At 43.6% G+C, this 20,121-nt stretch overlaps 1 protein-coding gene across 2 annotated transcripts in view; it reads left to right on the forward strand.

The window, feature by feature from the left end:
• The window catches only part of CRADD (CARD and death domain containing adaptor protein), a 75,764-nt gene extending 56,005 nt beyond the window's left edge, over window positions 1–19,759 (forward strand). For both annotated transcript variants that reach the window (XM_084289503.1, XM_084289504.1), the window contains exon 3: window positions 18,704–19,759. In XM_084289503.1, coding sequence (XP_084145629.1) covers window positions 18,704–18,999 — 296 coding nt within the window. In that variant the 3' untranslated portion in view covers window positions 19,000–19,759. The remainder of the gene's footprint in view (window positions 1–18,703) is intronic.
• The last annotated feature ends 362 nt before the right edge of the window (window positions 19,760–20,121 follow it).

Below are 20,121 nucleotides of genomic sequence, written 5' to 3' on the forward strand. Positions count from 1 at the left end.
TGCAAGGAAGGGCACGTGTTTTTTTCTGCCTGATGCTGTTGCAGAATATCTGGCCCCATCGGCTCTGCAAGCTTCCTAGGTGTCCTCCCAAGAACAAGAGCAGGGTGGGTCCATATTCAGCCTGTCCTGTGCGGGGGCTATGGGGCCCTTCATGTGCAGCGTACATAAAGAGTGTTAGCACTGCTGTGAATAGAAATTGTCTGCAGCGTGCATAAACTACCCTTTGTTTTGGGAAACAGGACAAACACCAGATATAAGAACTATTGGCCTGAAGCTCCTGACTTTATTGCTCATTGTTTGGTTTGCTTTCAGCTCACAAAGCAATACTTCTCCACTCTGACTACAGCTTATCACACCGAGAATGTGCGGTGCTGCTGCAGTTGCCGTGGCAGACTTTGCTCCCAATGACACGATCCATGTGGAGAGCAGCAATTCCACGCGGTGCAGCTAAAGGCTCGCTGAAACCTGGGAGAACAGCTGGCTTGGCTGACGGATATATATACTCTGTGATGCTGTTATTGAATTGGGGCTGACACCATAAAATCCAGCCCATCGGTGCTTTATCACTTGTGCAGGGTTGCTGCGTTCCAGCTGCACTTTCTGGCTGAGCAGTTGCTGGTGGTCTGCTGAGAAGCTACGTGTGTGTGTGTGTGTGGTTGGGGTGTTTCCTCCGTCCGTACCTCCAGGTGCAAGCAGATCCAGTCGTGGAGGAAAGAGTGTGAGAAGTGTTTGTCCCCAGACCTCATCATATTTCCCAGAGCTGATATTTTTGTTGGTTTGCATGGAGCTTACTTGTGCCAACGAAGGTTGCTGGACTTTCACTTATTTCATGTTTTGTAGGTAGTTTTTGAGCATGAGGAAGCCAACGCCCTGCTGCTGGTTGAGGGAGGCATTGGGTTACATCTCGCAGTATCTGGGAGCCCTTCTGCGCTGTGGGAAGGGAGCCTTCCCAGAGGAAGCCGTGCCGCTGGGTAGTTGCAGCATGCCCTTGAAGACTCTGCTGGCACGGGCGGCTTGGGTTAACAGCCAAAATTTATTGGAGGTTCCTGGCCAAATAATAATAATAATAAAATAATTAAAAAAAAAAAAAAACAGCTGAAGGAATGAACTAAATCAGTATGTGTTTCCGTCACTGTCTTTTCTGGTGCAGTCCTGCCTTACATACTTGCTAGGACAAATGAGGTCTGGGCTTGTTCTTATGTCACAAACAGTTTTTTTTTGTGGCAGACACAGTATGACAGGTCGCATTCTGCACCTGGTGCTGTAGTGCTCTGAATTGTGGGATTTTCCAGCTGGGAATTCAGATTTCTGCTGTAGCCTCAAAAAAACCCAACCACAAAACCAAAGCACCACCACCACCAGTTAAAGCGGGAAGATTGCTGTAGGTAGCTAATTAAAAATTGTGTAATGGCAATTATGTAGTCTGGCTTGATATTTACTCCTGAAACATGTGAAATAATAGTTTGAGGGAGAGAATTGGAGAGGAGCTATTTTTGCTTTGGTAAAGAGAGCAGCATTCTTTATTTCTGAAAACAGCCGGGGGCCGGTTTGGCAGAAAAATCTTAAACCAGCAGCCGTTGTGCTTGCCATCTGCTAAGACAAAGCAAGCCTTAAACAAGGTTGACTCCCGAGTAGAAACAGAGGCAGCGTGCAGTGCACGCACATGCTCCTCAGTGATTCTGGTGTCCCAAACTTGAGGCTCAAGCCTCTGCACATCAAAATCATTTAACTCTGTGGTCCTGGGGACTTTGCTGGTCACTCCTGTCTCTGCCTCTCCTTCTGCACATGGGAAATCTGCTTCACTTTTGTCCACCCCTGTCATCTCATAACTCACGGGGGCTTTTCTCCCTCCTTCCCTAACATGCGGAAGACGGTGGGGATTACACCGGGGGGGTGTAAAGCCAACTGGCAGAAGGAAAGCAACACAAGCTGTGCTTCCACGCTGGGCTATGGGGTGTGATTTATACATCCTAGACCCCGAAAAACATTTTTTTAAAGATGCAGTTTAAGAGAAAAATTCAGGCTGACCTCTTGCCACACACAAGGCTGGGCTTTCTGATAAACAAAGCAGAGGTAGTGAGTTACCAGCTCCCTGCTGCCTTCGGTTCCAAGTGCCTGTATTAGCTGGGCACTCATGTAGGAAATTTTTAATAAAAAAAAATGGATTCTCAACTTCACTAAAAAAAAAAAAAGAAGAAGAAGAAGAAAAATCTGTCATGGTGGAATTTTTTCTATGTTTTGTTTTCCAACAGAAGCTGAGGAAATCGTTACTCTCCCTGTCGCTTTCCTTCCCACTTGAAAAAATGGGAGGGGAAGGAGCGAAAAAGCTAGAGAAAGAAGAAAAAAAGAGAAAAATAATTCATTGTTTAAAAGTGGGAGGGGATTTTTATTACAGAAAAGCTTGCAACACACCTTTGGCGCAAGAGATTCCACCCATCTGGCCAAAGTACTGCATATTGGGCCAGCACGGACTGCGTGACAGACAACTGCATATTGCACATCTGTGACCAGGAGGGCTGTGTTCCTTGTGAAGGCCCGGGGGTAGCACGCTGCTGCAGCTCCAAGAGCCTTCACCAGCTGCAGCACAAGGCAGGAAAGAGAGGAGGGATGGATGAGACGGCAGGAGGTCTAAGTCAGTGCTAAGAGTGGGAGACCAGAAGCAATTCACACTGTGGATTGCCTGGGAAAATCTATTACTTTGTGTAAGTGCAGACGTCAGGATTTGGCTCAAAGGTGTTTTTTCAAATTAATCTCAATGTCTTGAATTCCACTTGATGAAAAACTAGAAGCAACTGGCAGCGTGGAGGCAAGGTGCAGACTTTGAAGGATGCCCAGGTAGGCTGTGGCAGTCAATCTTCTGTCATCTTGGCGTAGCTTTTCGTGAAGGCAGCAGTTCCTTTGAGAAATGGTCGTGACAGCACCTGTGTCCACAAAGAGAAGGTGCCAAAGACCCTCAGTTGCCTTAGGAAAACAAACCACCAGTGCTATCGGTGTGGGTTAAGCACTTCACCAACCTCCATGCAGCACGAGATGTGTCGCTCAGAGGGACCACTGTGGTGGTCGTGTATCAGGGCATTACCTGCAAAGGCTGAGCATGGGGAGGAAGCAAGGAGCAGACTACTGGTGGCAGGAATGTCTCACAGACAGGAGATATCTCAGATGTCTTGATGAGTTACCAGTGGTCACTGACTGACCGAAGTTATGTGAAACATGGTTAGGTGAAACCTCGCTGTTTCCATCCTGCAGTTTAAGTGTGGGGGAGATCCTCTGTGTAGAGCCTCAGCTCCATGGGTCAGAAGTGTCAGGCAGGCCTGCACTGGGCAGAACTGCAAGACTGGAGCCCCAGCCTTGTCACAAAGACAGGTCTCAGTCTCTGTGTCATTTTAGCCCATCTAGCTCAAAGAACTACTGGACATCAGTCTGCTCCCATTGGTTGTCATCATATCGCTGGAGTTTCAAATTCCAGTATTTTCAATTCCATACTTACAATGATTTGGGACAATTTATTACTGACATTTCTAGGACCCTGTAAATTAAGCTTTCTGATTAAAACAGCAGAGGCATACTGGATCTCCACCAGCATCTGAAGATGGACACCTGTCAAAACAGTGGTCATGAGCAGGAAATGCAGCGTGGGTGACCTGGCTTGCTCCTCGCTGTCTCTCTGATCCCTTCTGATTCTTCTCCTTCTTCACCTGTGTAGGCCCAGCTTCTCAGAGTTGTTGTAACTCTCTGATGGCAATCTCTGCATACATAAATTCATACAAGCAAAGCCTTTTTCAGGGTCTGGGCCTGAGATTGAAAACTCTCCAGCACAGTGTCTGTCCTTCCTACATGCTCATATTTAATACAGTGAGGCTGGTCTCACTGGGAGTTTCCAGACAGTACAGTGTGGAAGCCATAAAATACAGTAGTCCAGATATCAGCAAGGCTAGAAGGCTGTTGGGTTAGAGTTCCTGGAAAGCCTGGGATGGTGTACAAGTGAGGTAATATCTAAAACATCTTCAAATATATTTCTAAATCAAATGTTGCACAATTAAGTTAAGGCTTCAGAGGAATAAAAAGTAGAGGCAGATTTGCTTTTCTGTGGAACAGGGCAAGTGTGTCATATTTAATGATTCCCACAGAAAAATGTGAACTTCAAATTAAAGCCAAAGTTGTTTTGTCAGTCGAACAGTTTTATCATATTGGGACATCCAGAGCTGTAGGCCCTCGCATAAAACTAGAAGAGTTCTCACCATCTCTTTCTAGCAGGGTTTTGCCTTTCCCTGGGTTTTCTCTTTTAATCTAATAGGTATATTCATGCAGTAATTACACTTTTCCACAGGGTCAGAGACCGATGAGCACCAGGGCTGTGCTGCAGATTGCTTCAGCTGCCTCCTGCTGTCCCTACGTGAAGCTCTGATCTTTTTTGACAGATATTCTCAAGCTGTGTTTCTTAATGAAACTGTCTTTAAAATAGCAGTCTGTGGGGTTACAGAGCTATGATTTTTTTTACAGTTGTGTATCTGAAACAATTTTATATGTTGTTTGAAATTGCTTCATTAAGCTGAACACAGTAGTTCCAAACATACTTCTGCTCCCTGTAGGCAGCAGCACTTACAGATGCAGGCATCTTCGGTTGCCTAAGTTTCTCCAGTTGCGTGTGGAAATAATTGCAAGACACAAAGAACAATATTAAAAATTCCTCGTTCTTTCCTTGCTTGGTTTATGGCAGAGGTCTGTTGAGTCAAATACTTCGTATCTGGTTTGTTTAAAAATGACTGCTGTCTTCTTGTGCTGTTATTGAGATTCTTGTCCACAGTTTCACAGTCTACCTGCACAGAATTTCTGGAAAACACTTTGCTGAAAACTCTTTGCAGTTTTTGTCTTGAGTATCCCAACTCATTTGGCAATTTTGTAAGTGAATACCTTCATAAATCTTTAGATTCCACAATGTCTGTAACAAGGACTTTGCATGCTGTGGCTAAAGAGTTAAGACAATTTAAATACAGTATAAATAGCAGTAAATAATGTGTCTTAAAAAGCCTGAGTCAGAGGTACTTTCACATTCTTGTTGACCTCTTTCAAGTGGACAAAAAGACCTCATTTTCAATCTAAAAAACAGAAATTAAGATGTTTAAATAAATCAATCTTACATCTTTAGGACAGAACTGCAAGGCTTCATAATCACCTTAGAAAGCTGGGATCTCACAAACTGAGGGAAAACCAATGCATTTAAGCCAAATTTTCATCTGTCTTCTGCACTTGAACTTGTCAACTTTGCAGACGAACCCTCTGTACCTGTTACCATCATATTTATGCACACTAAAGTGCAAGTAAAAGGTCAGGTTAGGTAGCAGGGCTCTGTGTAGTTTGTTACACAGTTCACATATGCTGATGTGGTATGTCGTATTTCCTCAAATGGAAATTTGAGGATACTTTCTCAGAATGTGTCAGCCTTGCATCTCAAAAACATTTGGTTAGTCTTACTGCAACCCCCACACAAAATTAGGTAACATGTTTAGTGTGAGGCTCAAAATATTCAGCCTTGGCTAACACCAAAACCAATTAGAAGGTCATTGCTTCACCACGTGTTTTATTTCTGTGTTAAAGTCAACCAGCACCTAGCAGTTCCTCTGAAAAAGGAAGGAAGAGAAAAACGGTGAAGTCTGCAGTTCTAGCACGAAAATTGTCAGCATTATAAAAAGCCCTTATCTCTTTGTTTATGAGTTTGTTAACTAGAAAGATGTTTGCTTAAGATTTATTTTTTTTTTCTTCTTTGAGATTGCTTTACCATTTTTAACTTTAGGAGGTAGCTGTCATGACAAGAACAGTTGTGGAGCAAATAAGCAGCCCTTCTTGCTTGTTCGTACCACAGTTTCAGCTTTGGCTCCCATGGGAATACAAGCATAGTTTGTATTTCTGCATCTCTGGGACAGAACAGAATTGTCTAGTTTCTTGTTTTGTCTTTTGGTTTTGTTTCAATCTTACTTAGGTTAGGCATAGTTATGTAAAATTCCCAAACCAAGTAAAACAAGTCTTTTATGGTCTGTCTGATCTCCCAGCCTTTTCATTTCTGATGTTAAGACATTTTTATTTCTGATTTGCAACACACAAAAGCCGAAGTGACTGAAATTTTGATACTGGATCAAAACCTGGCAGCTAGTAGACTAGAAGGCTGTGAGGGAAAACATTGTTCTGTATGCACGAGATAGGAAAATTAATCATCGGAGCACAAGGTTTTTTGATGTTTAAGTTTTGTGTAGGACTTGTCCCACTAATACCGGCATAAATCTTACACAAATATCCCGAGTAATACACGTGTTTGCTAATAGCTTGTTTGATTTTGAACTTGCTTCAGTCACTTTGGCAAAATCCTATTCCTGAGTGAGAAAAAGACTAACTGGGCCCACAGCCTTCAAGCGCACAGCTACAGCAGTGAGTCACCTCGTTGCTTTCAGTACTGCCTTGGGACCTTTAATGAGCGCAGTTGGTCGCAGTGCCGTGTCCCAGGACAGCCACGAAGCACGCCGGCGAGCAAATCCTGCCGGGTATTAGATCAGTACTGAGTCAGAGGGGAAAGAAATACTCACCAGCCCCCCGGTCACGTAAAGTGCTCAGTGGAATAGGTCCTCTGGGTATGCAATGGCTGCACCCACTGTCTTCTTTCCATCATTTTTCCTCACAGGGTGGTGTGCCAGTTCCCTAAACCAAATCTGTGGAAATGGAATTAAAAAGGGGGTGAATCTGACTTGCAGATACCTACGAGACTTTCATATTTTTATTAAGAAATTGGAAATGTTCATATGTATATGTATATGCACGTATGCACACACAGATATAATCTGTCGTTTGCCTTACAGATGATTAAAAGTCCTTTGACTGTGACCTTTTAAAATTACTGTCCCATCAGTCAGCTGAAATTGCTTTTAGGCAGTTCAGCAGTGTCGAACAAGTCATGAGATTCCAGGTTAATTTCTCTCAAATCTTCAAGTGACTTGGCACGAGAGAGGGCAGGTGGTGATGCTGAACCTCCCACTCCTTTGGAAATGCAGAGGAGCAGATGGTGACACCTGAAGCTGCCCTTCCCGGCACCTATGGAAAACCCAGCCTTGTGACTCGGGCTGCTGAAACCCAGGCTTGGCATGCCAGGCATAGTGACCGGCCGGAGCTGAGCAGTGTATTTTAGTACCAGTATCTGGTTTTCCTGTGGATTTTGAAATGTCAGAAACTCTACTAAAGTTCATAAGCCTTTAAGGAAAAAGGCCCTGACACAAGAAAAGGAGGGAAAAAGAAACAGGAGGGATCTAAGTCCATGTTGCTTCACAAAATTTTGTGAAGTCTTTTGCACCTGTGCAAAATGTTTATAAAGAGACATTCGGCTAACCTGTTGGTAGCACTTTGTTTATTTGCTTCTCACAGGTGTAAATGATTAAATAAAATGCCAAGCAGTGAAGGATTCAGCATAATGATAACACTGTTTTAGCTTGCTCTGCATGGCTTGTTCTATTAATATATGTTTGTGGTCAGGAAGGAACGCAGTCTCACTTCGCTAAAATCTGAAACTCGGTAAAGCATAATATGTGCAGTATTAATTTTGGTTTGACACCTGCCAGGCAAAGATCTTCACCAGCCAAAGGCATTCTTCTGAACCGAGTTCCATCTGTTGTGCAGATCTTTGATTCTGATATTTCTGACTTACTGAAGCCAAGGCAAAAAGAAGAGCCAGCTCGAAGAAAAATCTCTAGGCAGAATGAACAGTTTTATCAAGGCTAAGTATAATGGCTTGTTGTCATACTTGGTTTAAGTCCTGCAAGGGAAAAATGTGTGACTGGTTGTGTTACATAACAAAACAGCCCTTCATGCTGGCACTGTTAGTTTTGTTGTTGCAGGAGAGAAACATCTACAGCTAAGTCCAAGCGCATGATTTTATTGTTGAAATGCTGCAGCCTTTAGAAAGATTTCTTGGTAGGAAAGTTGCTAGGAAAAAAAAATTACTTACTTATTGTGCTCGGCAGATAAACATCCTGTAGATTCTGCCGTGGTTCTTACTTGCAAAGGAACAGCAGAATTAATACTTGCCTCAGCTCCTTGAAAGACAGCTCCAGCTATTTAAAATAAGCATTCAAGAGGTTTCTGTCACAAGAAGTTAAATTTCAATCCCCGTGACAAAAGTTGCATGATGAGTTTGTCACATAGCTGACAAAATAATCATTAATTGCTCCAGTTGTCTTTGTTTTGCACTTAGAGTGGGTGAGTTGCTCTGTCAGAGCTGCCCTGCCCACCTGGGTAAACATTTGCTTCCTATGGAACCACAAGAAGTCTACTGCAAGTATTAATGCACTTTATGATCGTCATGGCTTCGTACAACCATCCTCTGATTGTTAATTATTATTTGTGATAGGATGGAGAAGAGACTTGATTGAGGGAAATGATGGCTCTGTATGGTTCAGACTGGTAATTAATGGTTGAATGTGTCATGAGTATTATTGAACTCTACTGAATTCACTAAGAACTGCAGAGTATTCAAAATTATATAGAAATCCACTGACATACTTTAGAATTTGATTTTCAGCGTTATTTCTAGTCTTGATTCTTGGTGTGACGGATGGCATGTGAGCCAGAGAGTCTTGTCTCTGCTCCGGCACGCAATCAGGTAGCTTTGTGCTAGCAGATGGGTGCACCTGGCTTCTAAAAGCACGGTCACACCTGTTCTTCCCATATAACTTTTCAAGGCATCAGATTTATTTAAGCAGTTCTTCCAAATAATTCCTAAAAGCTCAGGTGTTCCTCAGAACCTTTCCATTAACTAGACGTTGCTTTTTTCTTTAGTGTGACGTTCCATGCTCGTTCGTGCATTTATACCAAAGGTGTCACTGCAAGGATGCAGTCATTAGCTGTGGCTTCAGTGCTGGTGCACACGGCTTATTTACAGACAACAATACAGAAATCCATGGGAAATACCAGCAAATTTTGCTTCCACTTCAGGTACAGGAGCAGTCAGTATCAAATCCTGCAAAAACTAGAGAAGTTAAAAAACACAGTATAATTCAATCCAATCTTGTCTGTAATGCTTAGGTAATCCTGCCTAAAAAGAGAGCAGATATTATAACCTCTTGTGTTTGTGTTGTCTTTGCACAGACATTATTTTCTTTGTATGCATCTGTAGCCACCATTTTATTTGTGGAATCGTTTATCTGATTTCATGGTATGCAACCGCGGAGAAATACTAGATAGGATTGTAATTCTTTCATTTTTCACACAGGTCACAGAATAAAATCCACAGCATTAACTGCTGAAACTTCATCCCTGCTCTTCCCAATAAAAAGCAAATGAAAAGTGAAACGTGGCTCTGTTTCAGCTCCTCAAACACAGGGGTTGTTTCCTACAGCTTGAAAAGGGTGAAAACTTAAGACAGCTTGGATTTATTTAGGGGCTTCCCTGTCAATCTGTTTAACATGGATTAAACATGGGCTGGTACTGAAGGTCATCAGTACTGCAGAAATCTGTGGAAGTCCAAAACGTGTAAGACATATTACAAAGAAGTTCAAGACTGGGCAGCTACTGAAACTGAATAGTGAGAATACAACTGAAAACTTTCGTCACAAATTCCGAATGTTTATGTTTCAGGTTTTAGCAGTCTGTTGCCACATCCGCAGCTACTATGCAGTCATTAGCAAGTGATAAAGAATACATGAACTAGCTGCTGCTGGTGTCTAGCCAAAATAGAAACATCTGCATTCTCGAATTGCCTGGAATTTTACAAAATTTTATGCTGCCTTCTTTTCATACCCTGGTACCAAAAATGCAGTTAGTGTCACAAAGCATGGAGCCTTAGAGAGCACAAAGGAGAAGAGAGTGCCAGTGAATGAAGATATATGGACCTTTTAATTACTGCAGTAATGCACAATCCCAGGAGGATTTTGGCAGGAAGGAGTTGAACCTGGTACCATGGGTGAATTCTGCTTCACTTGAGGGAGACCATTTAAAGTTGCCGTAGATGTGATTATTGCAAAATCATGGCCACATTTTTTTTTCTGCATGTTGACTGCCATGGTATTATATTCAAATTTATTTAAAATAAGACAGAGAACTTCCTATCTTGTAGTGCAAGTTTAAAAAAAACAGCACTATGTGGAAGAACACAGCCAATCTTAATAATTTATATTTACTTTCATTTTGATTAGTGTCTTTGATAATTTAATTATGAGAAGTGGAAATGTAAATTACTATAATAGAAGTACACTTATGCTAAGTGTATTTTATGATCACTAATTGACAGAGGGTGGTTTTTAAACATACACATTCTGTATATTAATGACTGTGTGGATTCATCAGACCAGAAATTATCAATTTACAGAAACTTTAAAATCCTCCAGTTGTGAAGCATACCTATGGCAGATACTCAACATGAAATTCTCTGTCAATTTCGTTTTACTGTAGTAGTGTTGTCAGTGGAAAAAATGTGCAGCATTTTACTTTTTTTTTTTTTTTAATGTGCTTAAGGTGCAGGTTTCATTCTGTAGTTCAGTCTGAGTATTTAACTGACCAAGATTTGATTTTGATTGCATTAGAGGAGACAGTATTTATTCTGGATTTATACAGGCATTCTTGGGAAGCTAATTGGACCTGCTGTTCCTGCAAAGGTGTAGGTTTTCCATCCCCAGGATTTTCCTATGTTAATTCAGTTTTGCGGAAGGAGAGGGAGTTCCCAAGCAGAGATCAGCGTATACTTGGCTGTCATCATTCAGTGGTGTCCTCTGATATACTCAAACAGGTTGAAAGAGGTAGGCATGGCTGTCTCTTTGGTAGTGAGCAGAAACCTACAGAGGAGGCAACAAGCACAGAGAAATGGAGCAACAACCACAGTCTGCGAACTTGACATAGAAACAGCTGTGCACATGCTAAAAGCAGAAGGCTATACATCTTCTCTAAGTCATTTTAATCTTTTTCTGTAAATTATTTTAATCTGAGCGTATTAACCTTATGTACAGAAAGATATCTATAATGGGGTCAGCTGTCAGTGTTCAGGTTTTACAGGATACGGTTCCACTTTTCTCGCTCCCTGGTAAAACACTTTTTGATCCCCAGTGACCAGGGGTGGACCTTAGTGGTTTTGAACGTACTTTGGATGGGTTGCATGCTCCATGTTGTTCACAGAGTTATAGAAAAAAAATAGCTTCACAGTGATATATGGAAGAGAAATATTTTTCCACGTTCCCTGGAGCATGATTATTTGGAGCTGTTACAAAACACCAGTGTTCTCTTCCCTGCCTTTGAATCAGTCTGGTGTTTAATTAGCAGCAACAAGAAGAAAAAACACCCAAATTATAGAGCAGGGGTTGTTTTCTGGATAGTCTGTTCTACTTTTTTTACTGATCAGTGATTTGAGCTAGTGTCTCATATTGAATGGGTCCTGAATCAGACCTCCTGAAGTTCACAACAAGGAAATAGCCTTATGCTGCTTCATTACCATTTTTAATTTGCACAGGACAGAATAAGTGCTGCACTCCCCATGCAGTGCTGCCAAATGCTGTATATCTAGCATGATACTTTCCCGTTTGGCACTCCAGCCATCCATTGCCGCAGGTTGGCTTAGCACTGGTGGATTTGGATGTGCTGTGCGAGGAGGGCAGGCATTTGCCTGCGTTCCGCCTGTTAGAACAGGGCTGGGAGGGAACAGCTGAAAGGAAAGCAGAAGAGCAGCGCACAAAAGGAGGCCCACTGTCACCACCCACCCCCTTTTCTAACAAATCCAGCCAACCCACCCCCTGCAGTTACCCAGCAGTTAACCTGTTTGTTCCACCCTTCCCACCGTCACCACCTTCACCTTCTGGTCTTTGACTTCAGTGAAGGACAGCACCCACTGGGAGCCAAGACTCGTAATCTCTTTCCCTTTTATCCGGGGTCTCTGGCAGCTCATGAGGGGCTGCAGCTCTCTGAAGTCTCAGCTCCCTCCTTTACCAGGGGCGTTACACCCTCCAGTTCAGGTTCTGCAACCCCACCTCAGTGCTCTCGAAAGCTTGTCCCAACCTGATCCTCCAGGTGTTGTTCTGCTCCATGACAGACCCAGTTCGGCTGTTGTGCTTGGGCCAAGGGGATTACACTTTAAAGCGAATCTACACGGTTATACGCAAGTTGTTTGCTGTTATGACATTTAGTCATTAAACGATTTCTGGAACATAATGCACCTGCCAAAATACACAGCACACAGTCTGGCAACCACGACCAGGCCCGTTCAGTATCCAGCAGTATGTCCATGGTTCACACTAGTGGAGTAAGTGTGCAGCGCTCGGAAGGGGCTGGAGGGAAGCAGAGGCTGGCACAAATTCTTCATCATATGTGTTTTCCTTTTGCTGAAGAGCTCCAAATGTGACTGGCTGCTGGTGCATTAGTGATGATTGTTCTGTGGAGCGCTGTCGCTGGGAGCTCCCAACATCTTTGGTGTGGTTTCCTACTGTAAGCAAGGCTGTGCGCTCCTCTTCTAAGGGCCACTGTGTGTATGGAGCTACCCTTACGAGCTTCTGAACCTGTTGGCCAATTCAAGGAAGCCTGCCTAGATGCTGTTGTGGAGAGAATTGATTTCATGAATTTCTTGAGAATTAGTGGGCAGCTGGAGAGGTCCTGTGAGGAACGTGGCTGAAGCAGGAGTCAATCAGCTGCAGGACTCACACCTGGGGTAAACAAGGCTTCTTTGGGTTGTTGCTTGTGGGACTGCTTGCTCTAACTTCAGCACTTCTCAGGGAAGAAGTGTACTCCAGATGCCAGGAAAGTGGACTGAAGAGGACTCTGAAATGCTTGCTTTGAACTCTTTAGATATTACAAGCCAGATCTGGTTAGGGGGTCAAGTGAAAAATGTTAGGTACTTGAGTCCAGATCACTGAAGGACTCCGTACACCTACCAACAGGAGATGCTGAGGCCAGATGCATAACTAAGAAACTACTCCTTTCTGCAGTCTCATTCCCAGCTATGCAAGATATGAAGTCCAGAATCACCTGCCTGTTTGTGATGTGATCATACAATAGTTACTGTTTGCCTAGCTTTGTTTCAGCCAAGGACTCTTGCATTCAGTTTTGTTGTGTCTCAGTGTAACCCTTTCTTCCTAAGAGAGTTTTCTCTCTCTCCATCAGGCTCCATTCTGGAGGCTAAGAAGTGTTCTTGACCCTTCCCAGGGAAATCTTTCTATTTTTTTTCCGGAATGATTTATCTGGAGAAAGGAAATGAAGCGGAGCATGACTGTGCATCTCGGCATTAGGATGTGCAGCTCAGAGAGACCTGGATTCTGATCTCTTTCAGATCTGCTCCTTCCTTCTTATTCAGTGAGTGTGTAAGTGATCATTTTTAATAGATAAAATACAGAGGCAGTGCTGGGAGCAGAAACCAGTCCCCAGAACATCCTTTCCCAAGTGGCAAATTTAACCAGCAGTTATTAGATAACAAGTGGGCCATGTTATCCCTGGCTCCCTAACAGTATCCTGAACTGCTATGGAGTTGTCCTCACAGGATTAGGTGGTAGCTGATTGGGACTTTTTCAGCACTTGGGAATCAGGTACATTATTTCCATCAAAGTACCATTTACATAGCAGAGGGCAAAAGCCAGAAAGTCTTTTTTTTTTTTTTTAATATATATATATATTTCATTACATCATTCTATGATCATTACATCATTACATCATGTAAAAATGAATTGACTGCATAAGGGAGGAAGATCTCTGAAACTCTTACAGATGCTTTTTGCCACACACAGAGAGGCCATACTGCCATAAAGGAGAGTGCTTTGTACAAAACCGTGAGGCATTTTGGGCCGCTGGCAGTTCTGAGGAATCAGTTGGGTACTTTGCAGATCACCCAAAAACGCCTCGATGCTTTTCGCTGCTGTGCCCAGTGCAGGAGGCAAGCTCATTTGCTCCCCACTGAGTTCTGTCAATATCGAGAGTAAGTCAGTTCCTTGATGCTGATAAAGATTTTCCAGTGACACAAGACAGCCATCAGCTGAGATGATCTCAGCTTTTTTTGTCACCTAGATGATGATGAGAAAAGCAAAAAAAAAAAAGAAAGAAAAAAAAAAGTTTTAAGTGATTCAAAGCCCATTTTCACTGGACTCTATGTTACATCTTCTCACTTCTGCCAAAGTGGGGCAAGCTGGAGTGAGTTCCTTTTCCACCCCCCTGCTTGTTACAACATCTTGTAGTCTCATGCTGGAAGCTGGAAATGTCCTGAAGGAAAAGAAATGCAAAAGTGGCAACCAGATGCCTTTGCCCCAGACATATCTTTGGCATCTGGGTTACTCTGTTTTGTCTGGTCCATATCTGTGATAATTTCTATTTATATCCAGGTCTGTTTCCTGTCCACACTCACCAGCATGGCCGTATCTCTCTGTCAGTGCAGCAGCCTGGAAGCACACATGTACACACAGGCCAGAAGTAGTTTTTTTCAACTGGGACAGATGGGATAAAGGTTTAGGGTGAATGAGCTTCCTTGAACAGCTAGAGCTGGCGGCAAGGAGCAGGTGAAGGGGAGAAACCTGTTTGTGCTGCGACTTCAAACAGAAGGAGCCGCAGTTCTTTCTCTGGGTCTGTTCCTACTCCAAAACCAGGGTGAATAACATCCTCCCTGCTTCCAGCCCTGAGGAAGGTGCTTTTCATGGTTCCAGTGCTGCACCAGCATTCTGGCAGGCAGGCCCAGGTCAGCTCCCTCCCCAGCAAAGAGCTGTCAGCTCGCCGTTTCTCAGGCGCTCGGTGGTTTTGGTGTGAGCAGCAGCAGGCTGGGCTCCCTCTCTCCATAGCACGCAGCCGTGGCACTTCACAGCACAGACCGTGTCTACAGCTGTTGTGGTCTTTCAGTTGGTGTGCTTACCAGAGGTAGAAATGCTGCAAATGATCTTCCCAGGGAAACCCCTCATCACCTGCCAGGTCCCTGTCTAAGATACACTTCAGAGCACTGCAGCAAGCCTGATAATGAGTAAGCAGCCCAGTGACACCCTGGATGCCAGTCACGTCACCTCTCCCCAGGCCCCATTTCTCCCAGCAGTGCGGAACGAATTCTCTGAGCCTAAGCCCACGTCTGTTTTGTCATGTACATCTTCACAGGGGATCCACCTAGAGCTAGAAGAGGATATATGCAAATTGAGGTATTGGTTTCCTAAATGTAGTTCTCAAATGTAGTCAGAGGATCTGCATAATTGAAACTTTTGCTATAATCTTGCTGCCTCCCTCAGCCTGTTCCTGACCAATGCAGACTATAAGTGAGGGTCTATAGTAAAAATAACTTAAAAAAGCCGTCTTAAATGTTTTTGCAGTGTGTCCAAAGCAGCTTGCGTGCTGAGGACTGAAAATGCATTTCCCTTTTACCTGAAATGCCCTTGTGTTTATTAAATTAAGGGTGTTATTAGTCCTAGATCATATCCAAACCTTTATGTGATTTTGCATTTGTCATAACGAAATGGTCTCACTAAATATTTCAGTATGCCTCTAAATAATGTTACCTGTCATGTAATACTTGTCTCGGGTTTTTCTCGGTGACTTTGTATGGGAGCTGAAAAAGAGCTATCACAGAAAATAAAATGGGCCTAAAATAACAGGCCTTTGTATTAAATTTAACATTTGGCTTCTGTCCCAGAATTTTCTGCATCCATATTAGAATCAGATGCTAGCTCAAGATGAAAAGATTTCCTGGATGGTTTTTATTCTTATTCTTATTAAAGGGCTGATAACAGGCTGAAGGCAAGATACTTGTTGTAGTAAAAAAATCTGCCTGATATCAAAGGCTGGATGGACAAGCTGACATGTATTGTTGTTAGGCCTCCCTGCTTGATCATATTTCAGTACCATAAAATCGTTCTGCTGGATGTAAAAATTCCAGTGTGAGAGCAAGAGGCTCGGTCTGGGCAGGTCATACTCCTTGGGGCACAGGGCTTCCGCCTAGTAGCTGACCATGGGACAACGCAGGGGTTTAGTATGAGCAGATTGGTGGCACGTTATAGCTGTATTTGTTGTAAAATTTACTTGTTCTCCAACACTTGCGTTCATATTTGCATTCATAAAAGTCACTCGGCTGTCCTGGTGCTCCTGTGGGACTGGAATCATGTGTAATGTGGGGCAGGCCCACCAGCGTTGCTCAGCCGTCTTCAGGGAGTGGTGTTAGGGCTGACAGGGTCACCTAGGTCCTGCCTTCTGTGCCCCTGCTGACACCACCAGCAGTACGTTCATCCTGCAGGCCATGGGCCCTTGTCTTCACAGACGTATCTGTTCAGTGCCTGCAGATGAGGCCTGAGGAGATGAGGTGTTCCTGAGCTCTGTGACGTGGCCTGGGGCCGCCATCCCGGCACGCACCCTCGTGTCTCAGGATCCACCGAGGCCGAAGGGTGGTCTCAAAGCTCAGCCATCACTGTCATAGCTGGGACAGCCCGGGCTGTCTCGGTGACCTCTGGGGAAAGCGGTGCGTCCTGTGCCCTGCTCCCAAAGCAGCCACTGCCCCAGTTCCTTTGGCAATGCAGAGACAAAGATCAAAGTGGCTAGAGTTAGCACCAGCAGGCAGCTCAGCCCCACACAGCTGCTCGCTCGCTGTCCCTTGGTGGGGTGGGGGAGAGAATCGGGAAGGTAAAAGTGCGAGAACTCACGGGTTGAGATCAGGACAGTTCAGTGGGTAAAGCAGAAGCCGTGCACAAGCAAAGCAAACCAAGGAACCCATTCGCTGCTTCCCATCGGCAGGCAGGTGCTCAGCCACTTCCAGGCAAGCAGGGCTCGTCACGCAGAGCGGTTCCTGGGGAAGACAAACGCCATCACTGCCAGCATCCCCCCTTCCTCCTTCTCTACCCCAGCCCTATTGCTGAGCATGACGCCACACGGTGTGGGACACCCCTCTAGTCAGCCTGGGCCAGCTGTCCTGGCTGTGTCCCCTCCCAGCCCCTCACTGGCAGGGCAGCACGAGGAGCAGGAACGGCCTTGGCTCTGCGCGAGCACTGCTCTGCAACGACTGAAACCATCCCTGTGTTATCACCACTATTCTCATCAAAAATCCCAAACACAGCACTGTGTGAGCCTCTATGAAGAAAATTAACTCTATTCCAGCCAAAACCATGACACCTAGATGGTCTTCAGAAAGCGATTTTGCCTTTACTCACAGCATCTCTGTGCAGCACTCATGTGTGTCTGGGCTCAAGCAATATTAATGTTCACAGGCCCTGGGTATTCTATGCAAAATCATTTTGTTTTTGAGGAAATCAAGGAGTGGTGCTTTCTGGTGTTGCTGCTCTGCTGTGGCAGAGACTGTGAACATGGTATGGGAGCTATAAATTAGATTTTGCAAAGCAGCTCTTCTGGAGGGAGGCTGCTGCTTCGGATTGGCAGGCTATAATTAGCATTTTCCTGAGGATATTTTTGCTCTGTTTTGACGCAGTATCTTCAGTGACAAAAGTAGAGTAGCAATTGCAGCCAGCATTGACCGTTCATTTCAGCTTGTGATCTCAAAAGGTATCGGAGAGTGAAAATGTTTTACAGATACGTTGCTTTTCTAAATGCACCTTTTTAAAGCAACTGGTCTGTGGTTTGAATTTGCAGGCAGAGAACCATTTCACCAGCACTGGGCGTTTACAGCATCGACGTCAGCATCTGAGCTTATACCCAGCAATCCTTTTATAGTCAACGGAGAGAAATGTGCGTTTTTAGAGGAGCAATTCATCTGGTCTATTTTAGACATCTTCTTTCCGATGAAATGGATTGTCTCCTAGAAGAGCCTATTTCTCTCCTTAGCAATAATTAATCATAGCATAATGAGTTCAGGAGGGGCTATCTACAGTTGGGTGGGATGGAACCCTTGCAGCATATTTCTGAAGAGCACTGTCGTCTCACTCTGCTATTAACACTTTTTTTAATTAATTTGTTGTTGTTGTTGTTGTTTTTGAAATGACCACATTGCCATAGCGAAGAGATCACTTGTATTTTTAAGAAATACTTGGCTCGATGCCTAAGAGATTTTTTTTACCAATGATAATTACAGCTACATTCATGCTTCATTTTGGGAAACGGTGTTGATGGCTTGTTCATACAGGTTCACCTGAACCATGCTTATCAGTTTATTCAAATAAAAGAAGAAAAAAACAAACAAACACGGAAACAAAGGTGGATTTGCCATATATGAGAGGGCACAAAGGGGAATATATTCTGGTAAGTAGCATCTTAGGAGACAGAAAAATTTCTTGTGAACAGCCATCAGCAAAAAAATGGGGCAACACCTGGTAACTAAGGAATCAATTATTTGTGAAGTGTATAAACAGAGAGTCACATGACAGGAGCAATAAGGTTTTGCTGGTCCTGTGTTTGTCATTTGTCACTGTTTCATACTCGTACAACCAGACTGATTTCAGAAGGTGCTGACTGCTGGAAGCACGTTGCTTTTAAACCTTTCTTGTACGCTAACCCAAAATCTATAATTACTTTTGAAAGTTTTGGCTTCAGAGCAGAGTTCTGATATCTGGATTATTGACATTCAGAAGCTCCAGGCTCTCTAATAAGGTCCATTGAGCATTAGTTTTCCTCTAATTAATCTTCTGGTTGATTATGTAATTCATTTTTCTGGTTGAGTGTGCATTCTGTTTCTCTAGTTAATTAATTCTTTCACCTCAGCTTTGCTTATTCTCTCCTTTGTCAAGGTTTTACATTAATATTTGCAGCATTGCCTAGAGACGTGTATGCATGTTCTTTTTCTTTTTTGTTTTTACAGACGTAACTGAAATTGCACCATGTATTTTGAAGAGCTCACCAACAGATCAGCAGATGAACAAGCTTGCAAAGAGACTGGGACCTGAATGGGAGCATATTGTTCTGTGCTTGGGTTTGTCCCATACTGACATCTATCGATGTAAAGTCAATCACCCTCACAACGTGCAGTCACAGATTGTAGCAGCATTTGTCCTGTGGAGACAGCGTTTTGGGAAGAAAGCAACAATCCAAAGTCTGCAAGCCAGTCTGATGGCAGAAGAAGTGGATCCTTCTGTGATACAGTACATGCTCGAGTGAAGCCTTGCTGTTGATTGGGAGCTTTCACACACTTTGCTAAATTAAATAAAGAGGATTCACTGAGATGTATTGAAGATCTGGTGCATCAAACTAGAAGAACTGGGACTGAGAACTGTGATTTTATTAAGCTTATACATTCCAGTTTTCTGTGGCATCTTGTGATTTATAATTCCTTTCATGCCAGATTAATTTTTAGCAGGCATTAAAAAATGGATCACTCTTTCCTGTTCGCTTTTGTACTATTCCAACGGGGATATAAGGTGACACTTAAAGTCCTTGCAAGCAGGAGGCCCTGCAGTGAGTTCAGCAAGGTTTCTGGTTTCACTGCGGGCGCAACACTTGGTTTAACCTATATTCTGGACTGTGCAGGAGCCTCTTTTACTGCTGTTCCGTGCTAGTTCCCTGATATCCCAGTAAGAAATGAGAATAATCACTGTTACTAATTTAACAATTTTATAACAGTTATTGCAGGTGGCCCATTTCACATTTGTAGAAGTTTTAGCACATACAGTTTCTTGCTAGGCTAGATGGCTGCCACCTCAATCTACCTTTGAAACTGGCCCCAAGCGGAAGTAATGGGAACATGGCATGCCTGTGAGGTTTTTTCCCATTATTATTTAATGGATGTAGGTTTCTCCAAGGGGACAGGCACTGTGCTTGTATGCTGTCTCTAAGTGTAGCATGGGTGGGGAACTCTCTGGAAAGATATGCAGCAGAAAAGGTACCACAGCATGGGCAGGGGATGGTAAACAGAGCAAGAAGGCACCTATGAAAAGAGATGACTTCTAGGTCGTCCATGTTTGTCTCAGCTAATAAACTGGAAGATAAGCTGATGTCCGAGGAGTCTTTGTATACTATGGTACGTATCCAGGAGTGGCCAGCTGCTCTCTGAGACCTGATGATAAGAGGCTGAATGCATTTAAATTCTTTCTGGATGCTTTCCTGTACCTTAAATTACAAAGTTTGGATGCAGGGTTTCCAGGTCTATTTATGAACATGTTCTGGTAGATCATTTAATCTACACAGAGTCATTGCCAAATAAATTCACATCTTATAGGATCTGCCCCATATAATTTAACAGATTAACAGCCTTGTCAGAATTCTATACTGGGGAAAGAATGA

The sequence above is a fragment of the Netta rufina genome, assembly GCF_964035555.1.
Source record: "Netta rufina genome assembly, chromosome: 1".
Lineage (NCBI taxonomy): Eukaryota > Metazoa > Chordata > Aves > Anseriformes > Anatidae > Netta > Netta rufina.